Genomic DNA, 18,023 nt, shown 5'->3' with positions numbered 1-18,023 from the left:
CAATTAAATGAAAATGTATTCATTTAAATTTAGATTAAATGCAATTAGTTGAATGTAAGAGTGCTTTTGGACACACTTAAGTATATCTTTATTTATAATTTCATAACTACTAGTGTTGTCTTTGAAACATGGTTAAAGTGTACTGCCAAATATACTGACAAGCATTTATGGTAAACTAAAATTGACTTTGATATATAATATACTACTATACTTTAGTGTCATTTAATTCAAACGCACATCGTGTATTTGAATATATTTGAAATGAACTACTTTAAAGCATGACAAATGATCATTAAAACAATGATTTAAAATGTACTTTAAAGAAAAACATTTCAATTTGACTATTATAAAGTGCACTTTTTAAGTGTTTTAACAAGAAGTTATTAAAGTGTACTCACTTTAAGTACACTTAAGTGGCCTTTTATTTCATTACTATTATATTATCTGCTAGTACAGTTTTTAAAAATATACTTTTAAGATTTGAAGTTCACTAAAAGACAAAGTGCACACTCAATACAATACACAAACAAACTCAAAGAGTTGTGAGTTCAACCTTGGTGAATCACATCATTTTATCTAAATACAAACTAACCTGCTGACTCATCTCTGACTGTGTCTCCGAACATGCAGGTCTGTTTCCGGAGCATTTGATAGAAGTGATGCGACGTGAGCTGGCGCTGGAGTGTGATTACGTAAGGGAAGCCCAGTGTGCCCGGAAATTCAAGTGAGTACACAAAAACAAGCAGGAGATGTTTTTCCCACTGCTATTTCAGAGCATCCCATCATTGTATTCGTTAATCTACCCCTCTATAAAATCACGGGCGGTCCGAGGGCTCACAGACGGCCTGCTGGCTCTTACAGGACATTTCAGGCTTCTATGTAACTGATATTTGAGCTAAATCTATCCTGTGCCATAACACCCTTTGAAAGAAAGGTTTACGCACAGAAATAACACTTCAACAACTGCTCAGAATGATTTTGCACTTCTGAATCCTCATATAACAGCTTCGCTGGAGCGTAGTGGCCCCAACACTCCTGCTAAAAATAACCGCTTGTCATTTTCAGCCTAGCTTATAGGCTAGGGTTTAATGTTGATTTAAATTTAAGGAACAGTTTGCACACTGACCTATTTTAAATATAGCACAAATGTAAATAACTACTGACAACAAGCCCGTACCCTGCGTCCTGTCCTCTACTGGGGACCCTGACTCCGCAGGAGAGTTAGTTACGAATGCTTTCAGGATGGGATGTGTGTCTTTTTTCCTTTGAGCAAATCAATGAGAGTATCAATGTTCAGTAGATTAGCTCGGTTTAAAATAAGTTAACATGTTCGCTTCCTTGAAGTATTGACGTAGTGTAAACAAACATTGCGCAGACATCCTTACATCCTGAAGAGCTGAGGAAATAATCGAACACGTTCTTCGAGAATATCTAATTGATTTTATTGAATTGGTTCATTTGGACAATTGACCTCTGTTTCACCTCTGTTGTCACTGTTGCTAATTTTCACCTCTGTTGTTACTGTTGCTAATTTTATTAAATATATATTTCTCTTATTTGAATAATTTCTGTTGAATTGCGTTTAAATCTGCCCAACTCAACCATCCTCCTTAGTCTTGCATTAGAAAAGAGCTAAAGCTTGTGGTCAATATGTTTTTAGGTATGTTTTTAGGTAAGTAAAGCTTTATTAAAACAGTGTTTACAATGTAGCTTTACAGAAAACATGAATGTATTAGAATAATATATACAGTAAAAATAACTGGAATTAGTTGAACAGTTCGATTCAGTTGAGTCATCATTCGGTAGTGTTTACATAGCAAATTTTCACTTTCTTATTTTATATATTTGTCTTGTTTCTAGTGCAAATATCAAGATATATTTACTAGACATGCAGAATGGCATATTAAGTTTTGTTATTTGATAAATTTGTTTGTGGTTTATGCTTAAAACAAGAAAAAATACACTCACCGGCCACTTTATTAGGTACCCCATGCTAGTAACGGGTTGGACCCCCTTTTGCCTTCAGAACTGCCTCAATTCTTCGTGGCATAGATTCAACAAGGTGCTGGAAGCATTCCTCAGGGAGTTTGGTCCATATTGACATGATGGCATCACACAGTTGCCGCAGATTTGTCGGCTGCACATCCATGATGCGAATCTCCCGTTCCACCACATCCCAAAGATGCTCTATTGGGTTGAGATCTGGTGACTGTGGAGGCCATTTTAGTACAGTGAACTCATTGTCATGTTCAAGAAACCAATTTGAAATGATTAGAGCTTTGTGACATGGTGGAAGTAGCCATCAGAGGATGGGTACATGGTGGCCATAAAGGGATGGACATGGTCAGAAACAATGCTCAGGTAGGCCGTGGCATTTAAACGATGCCCAATTGGCACTAAGGGGCCTAAAGTGTGCCAGGAAAACATCCCCCACACCATTACACCACCACCACCAGCCTGCACAGTGGTAACAAGGCATGATGGTTCCATGTTCTCATTCTGTTTACGCCAAATTCTGACTCTAACATCTGAATGTCTCAACAGAAATCGAGACTCATCAGACCAGGCAACATTTTTCCAGTCTTCAACTGTTCAATTTTGGTGAGCTCTTGCAAATTGTAGCCTCTTTTTCCTATTTGTAGTGGAGATGAGTGGTACCCGGTGGAGTCTTCTGCTGTTGTAGCCCATCCGCCTCAAGGTTGTGCGTGTTGTGGCTTCACAAATGCTTAGCTGCATACCTCGGTTGTAACGAGTGGTTATTTCAGTCACTGTTGCCCTTCTATCAGCTCGAACCAGTCTGGCCATTCTCCTCTGACCTCTGGCATCAACAAGGCATTTCCGCCCACAGAACTGCCGCTCACTGGATGTTTTTTCTTTTTCGGACCATTCTCTGTAAACCCTAGAGATGGTTGTGCGTGAAAATCCCAGTAGATTAGCAGTTTCTGAAATACTCAGACCAGCCCTTCTGGCACCAACAATCATGCCACGTTCAAAGTCACTCAAATCACCTTTCTTCCCCATACTGATGCTCGGTTTGAACTGCAGGAGATTGTCTTGACCATGTCTACATGCCTAAATGCACTGAGTTGCCGCCATGTGATTGGCTGCTTAGAAATTAAGTGTTAACGAGCAGTTGGACAGGTGTACCTAATAAAGTGGCCGGTGAGTGTATATGCCAATAGAGTAAGATTCAACTAATCCAATTATTTTTACTGTAAACATTTCTTTAAACAAACCAATATTCAGCTTTTCATTATTAGAAAACAACTCACCAAACCCATATTTACAAAACAGTTATATATATATATATCTTATCTCGCATATATCTTTAGACCAAGGACCAAGATTGTGTTTATCCCAGAGAAATATTTTCCTCGTCAACCTACTTGCGTCCAAATCTAATAAACGATTCCATAACCGCGCCATACATATCTTCCAACGGGCCTCACGTGATTCCCATCCCATGTCTCCCACTATCGCCAATGTTGGAGCATATTTGTGTACACATCTTATGGCACTATTTTGCACTGATTCACAATTAGATATGTTTCTAAGTCCTCTAACCCCCACAATATAATCAAGTATAGGGCACACACAAGCTTAAAACAGTTTAGAATAAGTTTGAAACCTTATATCTTTCAGATTCTTACTTTTACCAATAATTCCTCCCAAAGCTCTACGTGCTGAATCAGCAAGAACCATAACACCTTTTCTGAAATTCATATGTTCATCAATATAGAAACCTACCTATAGTTAGAAAACTTCTAACGTCTTCTAACTTCTACGACCTTTTAGTGTAGCTAGATGCGTTTTCAAATTGCTAGCTTGACTATAATCTAGTGCTGCTATAAACTCAATTCAAAGCTGAAGTACCCCTTATTGCTTAGCAAGCTGCAATTTCAAGCTGTCGTACCAAATTTTAGGCTCTATTTGGGAATTCCTCACAGCCAGAGAATAGCATCACGGCTTTTCCCACATCCCTCAGACCAGACGTGTGCGTGTGTTCATCAGCACGTCCTGTCTGTGGTGCACGTGCGGGATGGCACGCTTTTACGGGATTGCTTGCTTGTGCTCAGTGACTCAGAAGCTTTGTGGTTTTTGGCAGGGAACTACTGAAGGATCACCCCTTCTTCTACGTGCCAGAGGTAATCGACGAATTCAGCGGCCAGCACGTTCTCACCACCGAACTGGTGCCTGGGTTCCCCTTGGATCAGGCTGACGCACTGTCACAAGAGCTGAAAAATGAGGTATTCACTGGTGCTGTTAAACCAGTAACCCTGTAAAGACTGACGAATTAACTAATAGCCAGAAAATCAAAAAAAAAATTAAAAGGAAGTTTATTGAACCATTAGACAAAATATTTATTTTTAAATCTATTTTAAAAAACGGTTTGCATGTGTGTTTTTTTGTTGAGTATCATATTTGATACCTCAGGCTTTTATGGCTCATATAGGATGATATAGGAGAATATGGAGCTCATACTCGAGGAGGACAAACACAAGTTTTATTTAGAGGCCCAAACTAAGCAAAATACGCAATTTGCTGATATGTATATGGCTAGTACGTAAGATGAAATTCTAATGGCTTGTAATGTAAATCAATGAGATCTTTATAACTGTATAGCAAACTACCTGCATAAAATGCATATAAATATCAGTTGTCACTTTATAGCTCCCAATAATGTGTCTTAGTAAGATGATATTTAAATGGTTAATTTTATGATCAATGCTCTGTCGTTTTTATTGTGGGGGCAAAGCAAATAATTCAATTCAACAACGATGATTGAGAGATGTACACATGAACTTTCCTTGAAAGCCTGATGTATCATATTTGATACATTTTAAAATGATTTTTCTTAAAAAGTTTGTATGGATAATCAAGTAAACCTAAGCTGCTTCAGTCCAGTAAGCGTTATTTTATAATATAAAAATATTATAAATATTACTATTACAATATTGTATTATGAATTGGCTGCTACCCTATTGGGCTGGAAAACATATTTTCAGTTTACTCATTTCAGTAACTTGCATATATCATACTGTTTAGCAAGTTATATAAGTAAAGGCACATTTAAATTTGTTGTGGTATCAGGCCACATTATATGCTATGAAGTGTCACATGGTCTCATGGGCTTCCTGGAGCATGATCACCACCTGCTGGTGGAAGTATTTATTTTGCATTAGTAGGGCAAAGTTGAAAAAAGGCCATGTCCATACCAAAAAAGTTAAGGAATTAAGTTTAAAATAAATAAAATGTGTTGACCAAATGCTGTACACTGACTGACATAAATGAAGACAGTAAATGTGATTGAATTTTTTAAACCGACAATTTAAGTATGATTTAAGCCTGCATCAGTCATGTAGTTTGTAAACAGTGGGTTCAAACTGTTTTTTGTTTTGAGTTAGAACTGATCTATTACTTTATGTTAAGTGCTACAAATGCTTTAATGCATAAATACTGTGAATTTATAGCAGTCCAGTGCATGTGTCGTAACCACACTTCTTATTGATGCTCAGATCTGCGAGAATATCTTGACCCTGTGTCTGAGGGAGCTCTTTGAGTTCAGATACATGCAGACGGATCCCAACTGGTCCAATTTCTTTTATGATCCGCAAACCCACAGGGTAAGTAAGAGTGTCATGATCATTCATTGATCTTTCCTAGTTACTTACACAACCAGAAAGTGTACATGCACTTTTGGTACTGGAAACTGAAATATAAGATAGTTTAGATTTGTTTTATTCTCTGTTATTCCTATACTTTCACACTTTTAATAGGTTTTTATGACTGTACTATTTTATTTTCATATATATATATATATATATATATATATATGTAAATTTGAATACTATAGTATTCAGCATCACATGATCCTTCTGAAATCATTCTAATATGCTGATGTGGTTCTTAAGAAACAATATTATTTTTGTGGAAACGGTGATCATTTTTTTCAGGACTCTTTGATGTATAGAAAGTTCAAAAGGACATCATTTATTTTAAATTATTTTATTTTTTTAAATAATTAATTTGTAAGGCTTTACTGTCACTTTTGATTTATTTAATGCATCCGTATTAATAATTAGATTATTAGTGTATAATTTCTTATTGTATTTGTTTTTAAATGTATTTCAATTGAACCATTTTGTACAGTAAATCAAAAGTATAAGTTGTTTTTTTTTTTTTTTTTTATAATCAAGCTGTTCTTCAATCCACAGGTTGCTTTGCTGGACTTTGGTGCAACGAGGGGGTTTGATGAGAGTTTCACTGACCTTTATATCGAGGTAAACATGCAGTTTAAAAGGTAAACGAATGTATAATGAATATTTCCTTTCTTAAACTTGCTGTATCTTGCTCTTTAAAACAGATCATCAAGGCTGCATCAGAGGGTGATAGAGAAGGAGTGCTGAAGCAATCCATAGAAATGAAGTTCTTAACTGGTTATGAGACTAAGGTAGGAAAATAGCACCCTGATATTTTGTGTTCGGGGCTTCACACACGACAGTCATGTGTTTACACAACCTCTTCTCCTCATCCAGGCCATGGTGAACGCCCACGTGGATGCGGTGATGATCCTGGGCGAGGCTTTTGCCTCTGTGGAGCCCTTTGACTTCGGGGCGCAGAGCACCACGGAGCGCATCCACAACCTCATCCCTGTCATGCTGAAACAGCGGCTCATCCCTCCACCAGAAGAAACCTACTCCCTGCATCGCAAAATGGGCGGCTCCTTCCTCATCTGCTCCCGCCTGAATGCTAAGCTCAGCTGCAAGAACATGTTCAACAAGGCCTACAACAATTACTGGAGCAATCGGAAGAAAGGACCAAGCCAGTGACAGGGCTTTTCAAACAAAAGACACTTGAAAAAGCACCAAATGCTCTGGCCAATCACTCGAATGTAAACGAAATGGCACTTTTGTCTCGACTGACCCAACCATACCATCATACATGTTTGTTTTTGGCTTTTGTTTTTCCCCTCTGAGTGTGTTAATGGGAAATAATATCCATGATTATCCATGGTCGTGTGGTGCAAAGACGGATGTATTTATGTGCCTACGGAAATTCCAATAACCTGGAAAGCTGGTTACTCGCGTATGGCGATTGGCTGTAGAACATTTCGTAATCATGCCAACAGTTTTTTCCGGGTTGCTGGACTACCTTTGTGAGAACCGTCTCCCTAAATCAGTATATTAACTCGGATGCATATATTGTTTGAGAAAGCATTACAATGGTTATTTTTCTTTTTTCGGTTTGTGATTTGTAAATGATGCGCACAATATAGGCCAAAGTATGATAAAGAGAAGTTCGCGGAGGAAAAGACCCGAAATCAGCGCAGGTTTTGATGCACCTGCTACAGTCAAATGTGTGTTATCTATGTAGGTTGGATACAAGCTTGCTTGTTTTAGCCTGTAAAAACACGCAACTTCTCATATTGCATTTTAAAAAGCCAGGTTATTAATCATGACGGCATGAGGTATCACTTCTCTGATGTGTGAGATGTACATGAATTTAAATGTGCCTACAAGAAGGTGAGAACTAGAAGAAAGCATTTTGGCATGATATCACAGCATTGGTGGAAAAAGCTTTTTTCTAATCTTCCTGCTATTGGCGTTCTTACTAAAATTGTGTTGAAATTGTTTGAATATATAAAAAATTTTGGAATCAACAAACCAGTCCTAAATGTTTATTAGCAGACTTGTTGTTTTTGTCCATTCATATGACCATATAACAGACATGCATTGAATCATCATTTTAAGAGTTTTTTCGAGGCGGGACTGTTTACATGTACTGGTTTAAGACAGACTGAAGTTTGGTAATTGAAAGTTCATTTGCTGAACATTTCAGAAGACCGCCTTGTGAGTCATGGAAGAGCATGTTAACATGTTCCACAATGTTCACTTGAGAAGATGTCATATTAAAGCTGGGGGACACATGGTTAGTGTTGAAGGTATGGTACATTATCACCAGGACTGCTGGTTTATCAGCTGTGAAGGTAAACAAAATAAAAATGAATTGGCATTATAATTACGCAGGAATGTCTATGAAGGACTGAACCTATGATATTAGCGTTTACAGACTAGTTCCCTAACCATTGATTAAAACAGTGCTTTCTAGGACAACTGTATTGTACATTATACATGTTTCTGGATATATTGACATTAACCTTGTCGTAAATTGGCTACATTCCTCTCAAAAGCGTTATGAATAATTACCTGGAATTTTCCTCAATGCATCTTCAATGTCAGTTCCAGCTCGTGATGCTATGGGACAGAAGACCAGTATCAACTTACAGTCCCTTAATTCACTCACAGTAACTCCCTTGAGCAGTCCAAAAATTTCCCTGTCAGCTCCCAAGGTTTGGCCACAGATAAGTGGATGCACTTTGACTAGAGGCTCTGCAAAATAGAAAGAAATATAATAGGGTGGGAATAAAAAGTGGGACCCAGAAGTTCTTTTAGTATTTTGATAAATGTAATGTACAGTATATTTAATTATTAATTGAAATATAAAAAGGTTTTGAATTGTAACTGTTACTCACGATAGGGAGTCTTTATGGTTGGAGAGTTTAAATCTGTTTGGGATGAGCTTGGAACTTTTCTCCTGCTTGAAGTTCCTTCTGTATCCCAGTGCTCTTTTCTAGCTGATGCCTCAGTGAGACTGTTCAAGACCTCAATGTATGGTTTCAGAGATGCCTGTGTTGCTTTGAGCTGCTCCTCCATTTCTCTAAAAGCTCGAAGAGACTCCTTCAAAACATCCTGAACAGCAGCATCATCTGGGAGAAAGTTGGAAGACTGCTATGAAACGTCTCTTTTACAACAACAAAAAGTCCCTTAGTCTGCTACAACTTAAAAAATAGTGGGGGTTATAAGTTACTCACTGCTGTTGTTTTTGTCCATTAAATGCTTCAGTGCTCCGGCAAATGTTTCTGGGCCAGATCGAAGCGAATCCTTTTAGGAATAAAAAAAAAAAATCAGTCAATAAATCACAGATACTTGCTGGTAAGCAGACAGTTGACAGTAGCCACTGGCTTCCATAGTAGAGAGAAAAAAATACTATGGAAGTCAATGGGCACCGTCAACTGTCTGGTTACCCACATTCTTCAAAATATCTTCTGTGTTCAACAGAAGAAAGAAACTCATACAGGTTTAGGACAACATGATAGTGAGTAAATGATGACAATTTTCATTTTGGGGTGAACTATCCCTTTAAACAAGTTGAAAATATTAATTTGGATGCCTTCTGGTTGTCAAACATTGGTGGAACATGTTCCTATTTAACGTAATGAACTGCACCTGTGTGAACTTACATACAGTTTAGAATAAGTGGCCTCAAACATTCATCCAAAATAGGCTTTGGTACTGGTTGGTTAAAAAAGCATTTCAAAAAAGTTAGTTCCGAGGAAAGGTTTAGCATCATTTGTTTGCATGTCTTTAAACTTGAATTAGTGTTATCTAATACCATAAAATTCCTACACTTTTAGGAGTGTGTGAATATTTTGGGGGGCCACTGAAGTTCAATTCCACCAGCTTCTTGAGCGCAGACATTACCTTCACTGTGTCTGTGATAAGCACCATAATGGTCCTTCGGAGCTGAAAGTTCCTGATACCTGGAAAAAGCTCATTCAGATCCTCTCTTGTCAAAGTAAGAACTTGAGCATCATCAATATCTGCATCTAGAAACAGGTGGAAATGATGTAGCATGTCACACTGCAGGAGCTTTTTACATTTGTCATGGGGGTGTGACCAAATAAATGTCATTAGAAACATTATTATCAGGTGAGACATACCATCTAGGACAGTAGACCCAGATATTCTTTTGATTTGTTCCCGGAGAGCTCTGCCCCCCTTAAACATATGACAATAAAGATTACAGTTATTAACACTGACACAAGCACCCTTTTATAAACACTTCCTTCCTAGCACCTTTGGAGCAACAAGAGCGTATTTTGGATTATTAGTTATAGTTCATGACAGATTTTAAATGTTTGTTTATTGTAGCTTACCTTTTCTTTGGTGAACCCCCATGGTGTGTTTGGGATCCACGGAAACCAAGAAGACCTTGAGCTGCTCATTTCTGCTGTACTGAAACCGAAAGTTGATGTTGATAAAAACTATATTGCATAAATTCAGTATGCAAACTGACTCCGATTCAGTGAAGGGGTAGCAACCGTAGCTAAGTGTAACAACACAGGCGTGTCAAAATCTGATCTGGGACCTGTAGTCTCAGAGATAGGTTGTTCTGAAGTGAGATCCGCCCCTTTTGGTGTGTGGGTGGGCAAGGCGCGTTCTCATTGGCTGGTCAGGAAAGGAGGCGTGTTCATGAAGCGATCTCGCCGAGAGGACGTTGTCGTCGGTATGCTATAGCTAGTACTCTTGGTTGTTTTGTGAACATTGAGTGTTGGATATGCCCCTTCAAATTGAAAGTTTATTGTATTTCGATGTCATGTGAATTATTTGACGGTCGGGTGCATCCGTGTAGGGTTTATTTGACGTAGTGCCGTCATGCGTCCTTTTTTGGCTGGAAATATTGGTGGGCAGTGAATGTGATGGTGGCAGTGATCTGGAATACTACAGTTATGCTCTGCAATAAAGGTGCATAGGGAGCTTTCAGCTTCTTTGTGCAAATACAGGGTTAGTCCATGCATGCAAATGTGTTTTATTCTCAGATACTTAGTACAACCAGAATCTGCTTGCCTGTTTGGGGGACATTGAATTAATGAAATAATGAAATTCCACATAGGAGCTTACCTATATGTGACTGCTGCTTATTTGTTTTTGATGATGATAAAGTAAAAATGTAGAGAATTAGTAGTAGATTCCTACCCATGCCTCTCTGTATCTATCCATGGTTTGTGTGTAATAGGATGGATCAGAGTCATCAGACCCAGGGTAACATGTCTGCCATATGTGTACCTAGCAAGAGGAAAATGCCAAGACCAAAACTAAACCCCCCAAAACCAGGTAATTCTTCATTAGTCTGAGATTAAACACTAAACTTTGTAAACCCTTATTCTGAAGTGATGGCATTCGCAGATCATAATTACGTGATTGTGAAGTCTGTTCTGATTAGATAAATAAACATTTATATAAGCATTTGCCAGGCACTTTTATTCAAAGTGGCTTACATTGCATTTAAAGTACAAAATTTAATCAGTTCTTGCGTTCCCTGGGAATCGAACCCATGACCTTGTCTTTGCTAGCAGCACCACCATGGACTGAGGTTTGAGCTACAGGAACTAAATAAATTTACAATATAGGGCTGGGGATCTATTAATTTTTTATCTGTAAAAACAATCAATTACAGTTACATCATTTAGAAAGTTTATTTGTTCTTAATTTATTATAAATCGATTCAGTGTTGGGTGTAATAAGTAATTATTAATTTTGAAAAAGTAAAGTAAGGGATTAGGCTACTATAATTTCTTTGTAGTTTAATGAGTTACTTCTGATGTAATTGCATTAATTACTATATAGACTATAGAACAATTCTCTATCAAGCAATAGTGGATTTAACATCTAAATTTAACGTCTAATTTTAAAATGTATGTTTTCAATGTAACCTTCAGTTCAAAAATAATTTTAACAATTTTATATTATTTATTCCAAAGAATTAAAAGTGCATTGTTCAACTGATCCAGGGTACATATGGGATTTAGAAAGTAAAGAGTAAGGAAAAAAAAAATTTGAGAGAGTAAAAAGTACAGTAATCTAATTACACTGTTAAAGATGTCATTTGTAGCTACTATTTAATTACTTTTTTAGAGTAACTTACCCGACACTGAATCGATTCAACACGGTTGATTGTGCCTTCAACAGATTTCATAAAGGATTTGGGAAAAGAGGCTGAAGGTAGTGGAATGAAACCATCCAAAGTAAGACCAAGCATCCTCACCTTGAGTTGTGCATCAATATGCCAGTGTATATATTTAGTGTTATGACCCAGTTCTTAGGTTACCCTTTTGGAATTGCTCCATTTATTATTGCGTTTGAGGTTCTGGCTGTTTGTTTTTTTCTCTCTTTTTTTTTTGTAGGTCTGATTGGGCCTGTAAACTACATTTTCTGATGTAATAAATTCTTTTTTGAGCTTATTCAGCTGTGCCGTCTACCCTTAATGTTGCATCTTTGAGCCAGGTGTGACACACGCATATCTATTAATTTATTACATCAGAAAATGATTAAGACAACATAATCAAAATATCAGTAATCTGTAATGTTAGTGAGTTGTGACTGCAAATAAATGCATGGATAACTGTAGAAAGTTTTCTGGACAAATGCATGAATGTGAAACAGAAACAACAACCCCAAACCTGAAGTGCAGTTCTGGTAAAGTAGCTCAGCAGCAGCCCCGACTAGCAACCGCACATCGTTGAAATAAGGTGCTATGATAAGCTTAAGTCACGTTCCGATCAGATCTACAAAAAAGAGGGAAAAAAGAACAATCATAATCTCAAACATTCATAGCATGTTTATAACAGTCATAACATTAGGTAATTATTCAAATGAAACATGACACCATCAGAACTAATTGTATATTGCATTTGTGTTATTGCATTTCAGAATGAGGGGACAAGCTCTCAGAAAATAAAGAGAACTTACTCCAGAAAAAAGTGAGTTTCGTGTGTTCACTTGTGTTCATGCATGACATTTAGTAGTACATTTTCTGCTTTGCAGTAGTAAATTTCATGCATAATCCACATAATGGATTAGTAATGGTGTCAAAATTTCATGTCCTAAGGTATCATGATCTCCAGCCTGTGATTATGAGACCTTCAGAGGATTCAGGCCATGGGTCATCTTCCAGTTCCGTTATCGCATCCAGTCTAATCAATGGTTTGGAAAGCCAACATATGCACACTGACCACACCAGCAGAATGATGGGGGAAATTGATGGATCCAGTTCAGATACTTTAATAGAAACAGGTTAGTACAGACTTTCAGATATTTAAAGGGTTAGTTCACCCAAAAATTATCATCATTAAAGGGTTAGTTCACCCAAAAATTATCATTAACTCACCTTCATGCCGTTCCAACGAATAAATCTCATTGGTTCTCGCACGTCAAGTAAACATGCTTGGTGCATTGATGAATGTTTATATGTGAATAAAAGCCTAAATTAAATCTGTTCATCATATAAAGTGATCAAGTCTCTTCAGAAAATATGGACTAAACCGCTCAATTCATATGGATTAGTTTTATGATCTCTAACTTTTTGAAGTGTCAAAGTGGTAGTTGTGTAGCTGTCATTGGAGGGACAGAAAGCTCTCAGATTTCATTATAAAGATCTTAATTTGTGTTCCAAAGATGAACTAAAGTCTTACGGGTTTGGAACGACATGAGGGTGAGAAATTAATGACAGAATTAAAATTGTTGAGGGAACTAAACCTTTAAGTAGAATAAATGTATATATGACAGTCTAGATAATGTCCAAGAGTACAAGTAGTATTTATACCACAGATTTTAAATCGAAGAAGCAGAAGATTGAAGCTCACACACCCTCCTTAAAAAAGTACATTGAGGAAGTAAAGCAAACAGGTATGAAATACTTTTGTTTTTCTTCAATAATCCACATGATAAAATGTGAAAAGTGCAGACTGTATCTTTTTTCTTTAACAGTACCTGTTATAGTTCCTGTTGCTCAGTTCACTCACAAGAATCAGATAACTGTCAGCACGCAGGAGCAGAAATCATCTCAGTGCACCAAGAAAGAGTCGCCTGTTTATCCACCAGGTAAAAGGGGTGGTTGTTCAGGCTAAATGAAAATGATACAAACCGATATTTTTGAATATTCAAAAAAAAGTTTTTGTGGTGCCTTTCTTTACAGGAAGTCAGGAGGAGAAATGGCAGCTGCAGATTTTGGCGAAGGGTAGAGTGACCTGCCCAAAATGCAAAAGTGTTGGAAGAAAGACAGTGGATGGGTTAAAGAAGCACCTGGAAACCTGCAAACTGGTACGTGCATATATTGTAACAATTATTTTTTTTTTTTAATCATTGTTTTCATGATTTTCTAGCACTTGTTTGAGCTCTAAACCTGATTTTGTAGAATCCTTTTACATGTCCACACTGTGAGAAACAACTGAAAACTTCAACCGGAATGAAGTACCACCTCATGGCTGACCACAACAACTTGGTTAGTTTATATATATATATATATATATAGAGAGAGAGAGAGAGAGAGAGAGAGAGAGAGAGAGAGAGAGAGAGAGAGAGAGAGAGAGAGAGAGAGAGAGAGAGAGAGAGAGAGACATTGACAATGAAAAGCGTGATAGTGTTGATTTCAAGATTTTTTTCTTGTTGGTTTTTCAGCCCATTCCAGATACTGGGAATGACCTAGTTGACCAAGCAGTGAAGGAGAAACTACGGAAAGTACTAAAGAGGATGGGGAAATTAAAATGTTCAAAAGAGGTGTGGTCATATTTTACAATTAAAATGTAATAAAATAATTTGATACTGATACAGCGCTGCATGGAACATTTTTGGAGATTTTAATTATGCGATAGCATAAAACATCATTTTTATTTTTATAGTATATATACAAAATACTATACCTGTACAGCGACCTTGAGCTTAGGAAAGACGCTTTATTAATGAAACATTATTATTATTATTATCATTATCGTTTAAAGTACAGGTCACCATATTAAAAATGGAAAGGTATTAGTAATAAACAAGAAAATGAAAATAAAGTACATGACAGTTTAAAAGTGTAAAAAGTCAGTAAGATTTATTTTAAATAAAAGATAAAATACTTTTATTTAACAAGGACACATTAAATGAATCAAAAGTTACAGTAAATACATTTATAATGTTACAAAAGATTTCTATTGCAAATAAATGCTGTAATTAATCATGGTAAATAATACATTATGAAAAAATTTCAATCATAAAAAAACATAATCATAAAAATATTGAGCAGCAGAACTGTTTTCAACATTAATAATATTAAGAAATGCTTCTTGAGCAGCAAATCAGCATACTAGAATGATTAATGAATGATCATGTGACACTAAAGACTGGAGTAATGATGCTGAAAATTCAGCTTCACCATAACAGGAAAAAATACTTTTTAAAATATATTAAAATAGAAAATAGTTATTTTAATTTGTAATAATAGTCACAATATTACTCTTTTACTGTATTTTTTATTAAATAAATGCGGCCTTGCTAAGCACGATAATTCTTACCAAAAGAAATCTTATCGACTCAACAGTAGAGAAAAAGTGGAAAATATAAAAAATATAATAAATAAAAATAGTCATAAAAATAATGACTATATAGCATTGTGGATGTTTAGAATTACTGCTGTTGTACCATTCTTAAATGAATGTTGTTGTTCTTTAGGGTTGCACTGGAAGTTTTACTAGTATAATGGGTTACGTGTATCATATGAAGAAATGTGGCAAAGAGGCGTCAGAACTGGAGAAACTGTTAATGAACTGTAAGCACTGTGGAAAAGCGTATCGTTCTAGAGCGGGTCTGGAGTACCACCTCAAGAACGAGCACGGTCCGGTTAGTCTTCCCACCCATTATTCAGTTGTATGAATAAACATTTATCTCTTCTGACATGATTGATTCTCATTTAGGCTGTTGAAGTTTCTGCAAATAAGGCACCATTATCTGTTGCAGGTGGACCAAGAAATTGAAGTAGAGGAAGTAAAGACACAGAAAGAGCCCGTCCCAGAGCGTACACCGAGCGGACGGGCCAAACGCTTGTCGGCGCAGGTGGCCGTGTTCCACCTGAGGGAGATCGCCAGTGAGGAGCTGCTGAAGGAATGGCCCAAAAGGAAAGTCCAGCGTGACCTGGTACCAGACGACAGGAAGGTGCTGCCTGACAGAACTGTGAATGACGAATTGTCATTTCATTCATTTTTGTAGGCATTTATGGTATTTTTTTGTTCTTGTAGCTGAAGTATTCTCGTCCAGGGTTGCCTGCCTTCAGCCAGGAGACTCTTCGGAAGTGGAAGAATGAAGTCAAACTGCATAAAAAAGTGCAGTGTCCCAACAAGGTGTGAACATCATGCATAAACTGTTATTGTTCTGTTATAAGTTTTCACCATTATGTTAAACTTAAAGGTGCATTCATTCAAGTTTTGCATATGTTTTGCATTGGTGGCATGAATGTAGCATTATGCAAAAGGAAAGATTTTTAGTGAATGATTGGTTTTGCTGTACCAAATGTGATCTGTGTTGTCATTTTAGGGATGTGGCTGCTTCTATACCAGCGTATCTGGTCTAAAGGCTCATCTTGGGTTGTGTACCTTGGTAGGAATGACTTCCCTTTTGTTTTAAGACATGTACATACTGCTTACATTACAGGATATTTGTTATATCAAATGGAATAAATTCTTATATATTGCCGCAATACTATACACTGCTATACACTAAATATTTGGTGTCGGTATGTGTTTGTTTTTTTTACACTGTAAAAAAATATATTCTGAAATATTATTACAACTTAAAATAACTATTTATATTTATTATTTTAATATATTTTAAAATGCAATGAATTTATTCCTGTGATATAAAAGCTGAATTTTCAGCATCATTATTATCATTATACAGTGTCACATGATCCTTCAGAAATCATACTAATATGCTGTTTTGCTGTTCAAGAAACATTTCTTATTATTAGCAAAGTATCAAACAAGAAAAATAATTATAAGTATAATTACATAATTATCATTACATAGATACTTCTATAATTATAAGTATCCATGATACTTTTTTTCTGGATTGCATATACATTTCAAAAGAACAGCATTTATTTGAAACTTGAAATTGAAATCTTCCGTAACATTATTAATATCTATACTCTCACTATTGATCGATTTAATGAATCCTTTCTGACTGAAATGAAATCTTACCAAACCCAAACTTTTGAGTGTATTTTTTTAACTATCTGCAGTTTAATTGAAACTAAATAACTATTGCCTTTTTATTTATTACCTGAATCAATGTTTTTCTAATAATTATTTTTCTTGTTCATAATTGGCTCTGGAACAGGATTCATTTATGAAGATATGAAGTTTTTTTTCTTCTCTGCAGGGTGAATTTGAGACTGGGAAGTATAAATGCTTGATATGTAAGAAAGAATTCAACTCTGAAAGCGGAGTCAAGTACCACATCAATTCCATTCATTCTCAGGTAAATTGTTATAATAATAATAATACATTTTATTTGAAGCGCTTTTCTGAATACTCAAAAGAGTATTCATATACTGAATATGAAAATAGTAAAATAACACTGGGTAACACAATACCTTTAATTTTATGCTCCTTAATACATTTTATAACAGATATTTTCACTGTTATCATTTTACACAGGACTGGTTTGTTGTTCGCTCCAAGTCTAAGAGTTCAAAGTTAGATAAACTGCATAAGACTCAGCTGAAGGAAGATTCCATGAAGCCTCCAGACCTTCCCTCACCAGATCCAGCCCTCAGTTTTCCCCAGGTATCCAACACCTGGCAGGACAGACAGACGTCAGCGATGCCCATGTCAAGTGGAACAGCAATCCCTGGAAGAGTGGAAATAAAGAGGAAGGAGGGGCGAAACAGACGGAAGGAGAAAGAAAGCGGACAGGAGAAAGACTGCTATGAGTTCAGCGGCAGTGACAGTCCGAGCGGCAGCAGCAGCAGCGAGAGCTCCAGCAGCGAGTCAGAGGCAGGGGACCAATGGGCCCTCAGAAGGCCCCTCACAAAGCCTGCGTCCAGCCAGAGACCTGGAGTTCATTCATAAATCATTCCTGCTCCTTTTACAAAATGAAATTTCTCCTGTGTTTACCTCCAAAGAATAAAGAGATACACTACCGTTCAAAAGTTTGGGGTCGGTAAGATTTTTTTAAATGTTTTTAGAATGAATCGTCTCTTATCAATTGCTCACCAAGCCTGTATTTATTTGATCAAAAATGCAGTAAAATAAAATAATAATATTGTGAAATATTATTACAATTTAAAATAACTGTTTTCTATTTAATATATTTTAAAATGTAATTTATTCCTGTGATGGCAAAGCTGAATTTTAAGCATCATTA

General features: G+C 36.5%; 3 protein-coding genes across 5 annotated transcripts in view; 2 read left to right on the top strand and 1 right to left on the bottom strand.

The window, feature by feature from the left end:
• The window catches only part of coq8aa (coenzyme Q8A, genome duplicate a), a 33,736-nt gene extending 26,057 nt beyond the window's left edge, over positions 1-7,679 (top strand). Inside the window, exons 10-15 of the mRNA XM_056269142.1 lie at positions 631-724; positions 4,106-4,247; positions 5,517-5,624; positions 6,216-6,281; positions 6,365-6,451; positions 6,537-7,679. Of these exons, the coding sequence (XP_056125117.1) occupies positions 631-724; positions 4,106-4,247; positions 5,517-5,624; positions 6,216-6,281; positions 6,365-6,451; positions 6,537-6,830 (791 nt within the window). The 3' untranslated portion in view covers positions 6,831-7,679. The remainder of the gene's footprint in view (positions 1-630; positions 725-4,105; positions 4,248-5,516; positions 5,625-6,215; positions 6,282-6,364; positions 6,452-6,536) is intronic.
• On the bottom strand, positions 7,665-9,886 carry si:ch211-245h14.1 (uncharacterized protein LOC563420 homolog). The gene is made up of 6 exons (XM_056269143.1): positions 9,782-9,886; positions 9,543-9,667; positions 8,873-8,942; positions 8,534-8,767; positions 8,208-8,390; positions 7,665-7,979 (listed from the first exon to the last, which is right to left on the bottom strand). Exons 1-6 carry the CDS (start codon positions 9,846-9,848, stop codon positions 7,774-7,776), a joined length of 885 nt encoding a protein of 294 aa, XP_056125118.1. The 5' UTR covers positions 9,849-9,886; the 3' UTR covers positions 7,665-7,773.
• Positions 9,887-10,314: 428 nt separating this feature from the next.
• znf512 (zinc finger protein 512) lies at positions 10,315-18,020 on the top strand. 3 transcript variants are annotated; one of them, XM_056269447.1, is made up of 16 exons: positions 10,315-10,347; positions 10,870-10,955; positions 11,811-11,866; positions 12,552-12,601; positions 12,730-12,914; positions 13,449-13,526; positions 13,608-13,721; positions 13,816-13,940; positions 14,035-14,121; positions 14,298-14,396; positions 15,333-15,500; positions 15,618-15,812; positions 15,896-15,997; positions 16,191-16,253; positions 17,037-17,135; positions 17,315-18,020. In XM_056269447.1, exons 2-16 carry the CDS (start codon positions 10,889-10,891, stop codon positions 17,726-17,728), a joined length of 1,902 nt encoding a protein of 633 aa, XP_056125422.1. In that variant the 5' UTR covers positions 10,315-10,347; positions 10,870-10,888; the 3' UTR covers positions 17,729-18,020. The 3 variants fall into 3 exon arrangements, with proteins under 3 accessions (XP_056125422.1, XP_056125424.1, XP_056125423.1); XM_056269448.1 differs by lacking the exon at positions 10,315-10,347 and having other exon boundaries at positions 10,892-10,955; positions 11,757-11,866; positions 17,315-18,018; XM_056269449.1 differs by lacking the exons at positions 10,315-10,347; positions 11,811-11,866 and having other exon boundaries at positions 10,880-10,955; positions 17,315-18,017.
• Positions 18,021-18,023: the final 3 nt, after the last annotated feature.

Source organism: Rhinichthys klamathensis, unplaced genomic scaffold (genome assembly GCF_029890125.1).
Source record: "Rhinichthys klamathensis goyatoka isolate OS25496 unplaced genomic scaffold, OSU_Roscu_1.1 h1tg000281l_1, whole genome shotgun sequence".
Lineage (NCBI taxonomy): Eukaryota > Metazoa > Chordata > Actinopteri > Cypriniformes > Leuciscidae > Rhinichthys > Rhinichthys klamathensis.
The sequence above is the reverse complement of the archived record's forward strand: the minus strand, read 5'-3'. Positions and strand labels throughout refer to the sequence as shown.

Excerpts from the sequence above, each read along its gene's own strand:
- znf512 (XM_056269447.1), top strand. The coding sequence starts at position 10,889 with ATGTCTGCCATATGTGTACCTAGCAAGAGGAAAATGCCAAGACCAAAA. Across the intron at positions 12,915-13,448 it reads AGATACTTTAATAGAAACAG|ATTTTAAATCGAAGAAGCAG; the intron begins GTTAGTACAGAC and ends TTTATACCACAG. Across the intron at positions 17,136-17,314 it reads TCAATTCCATTCATTCTCAG|GACTGGTTTGTTGTTCGCTC; the intron begins GTAAATTGTTAT and ends CATTTTACACAG.
- si:ch211-245h14.1 (XM_056269143.1), bottom strand. The coding sequence starts at position 9,848 with ATGTTTAAGGGGGGCAGAGCTCTCCGGGAACAAATCAAAAGAATATCT. Across the intron at positions 8,943-9,542 it reads TTATCACAGACACAGTGAAG|GATTCGCTTCGATCTGGCCC; the intron begins GTAATGTCTGCG and ends TATTCCTAAAAG. Across the intron at positions 8,768-8,872 it reads AATGGACAAAAACAACAGCA|ATGATGCTGCTGTTCAGGAT; the intron begins GTGAGTAACTTA and ends ACTTTCTCCCAG.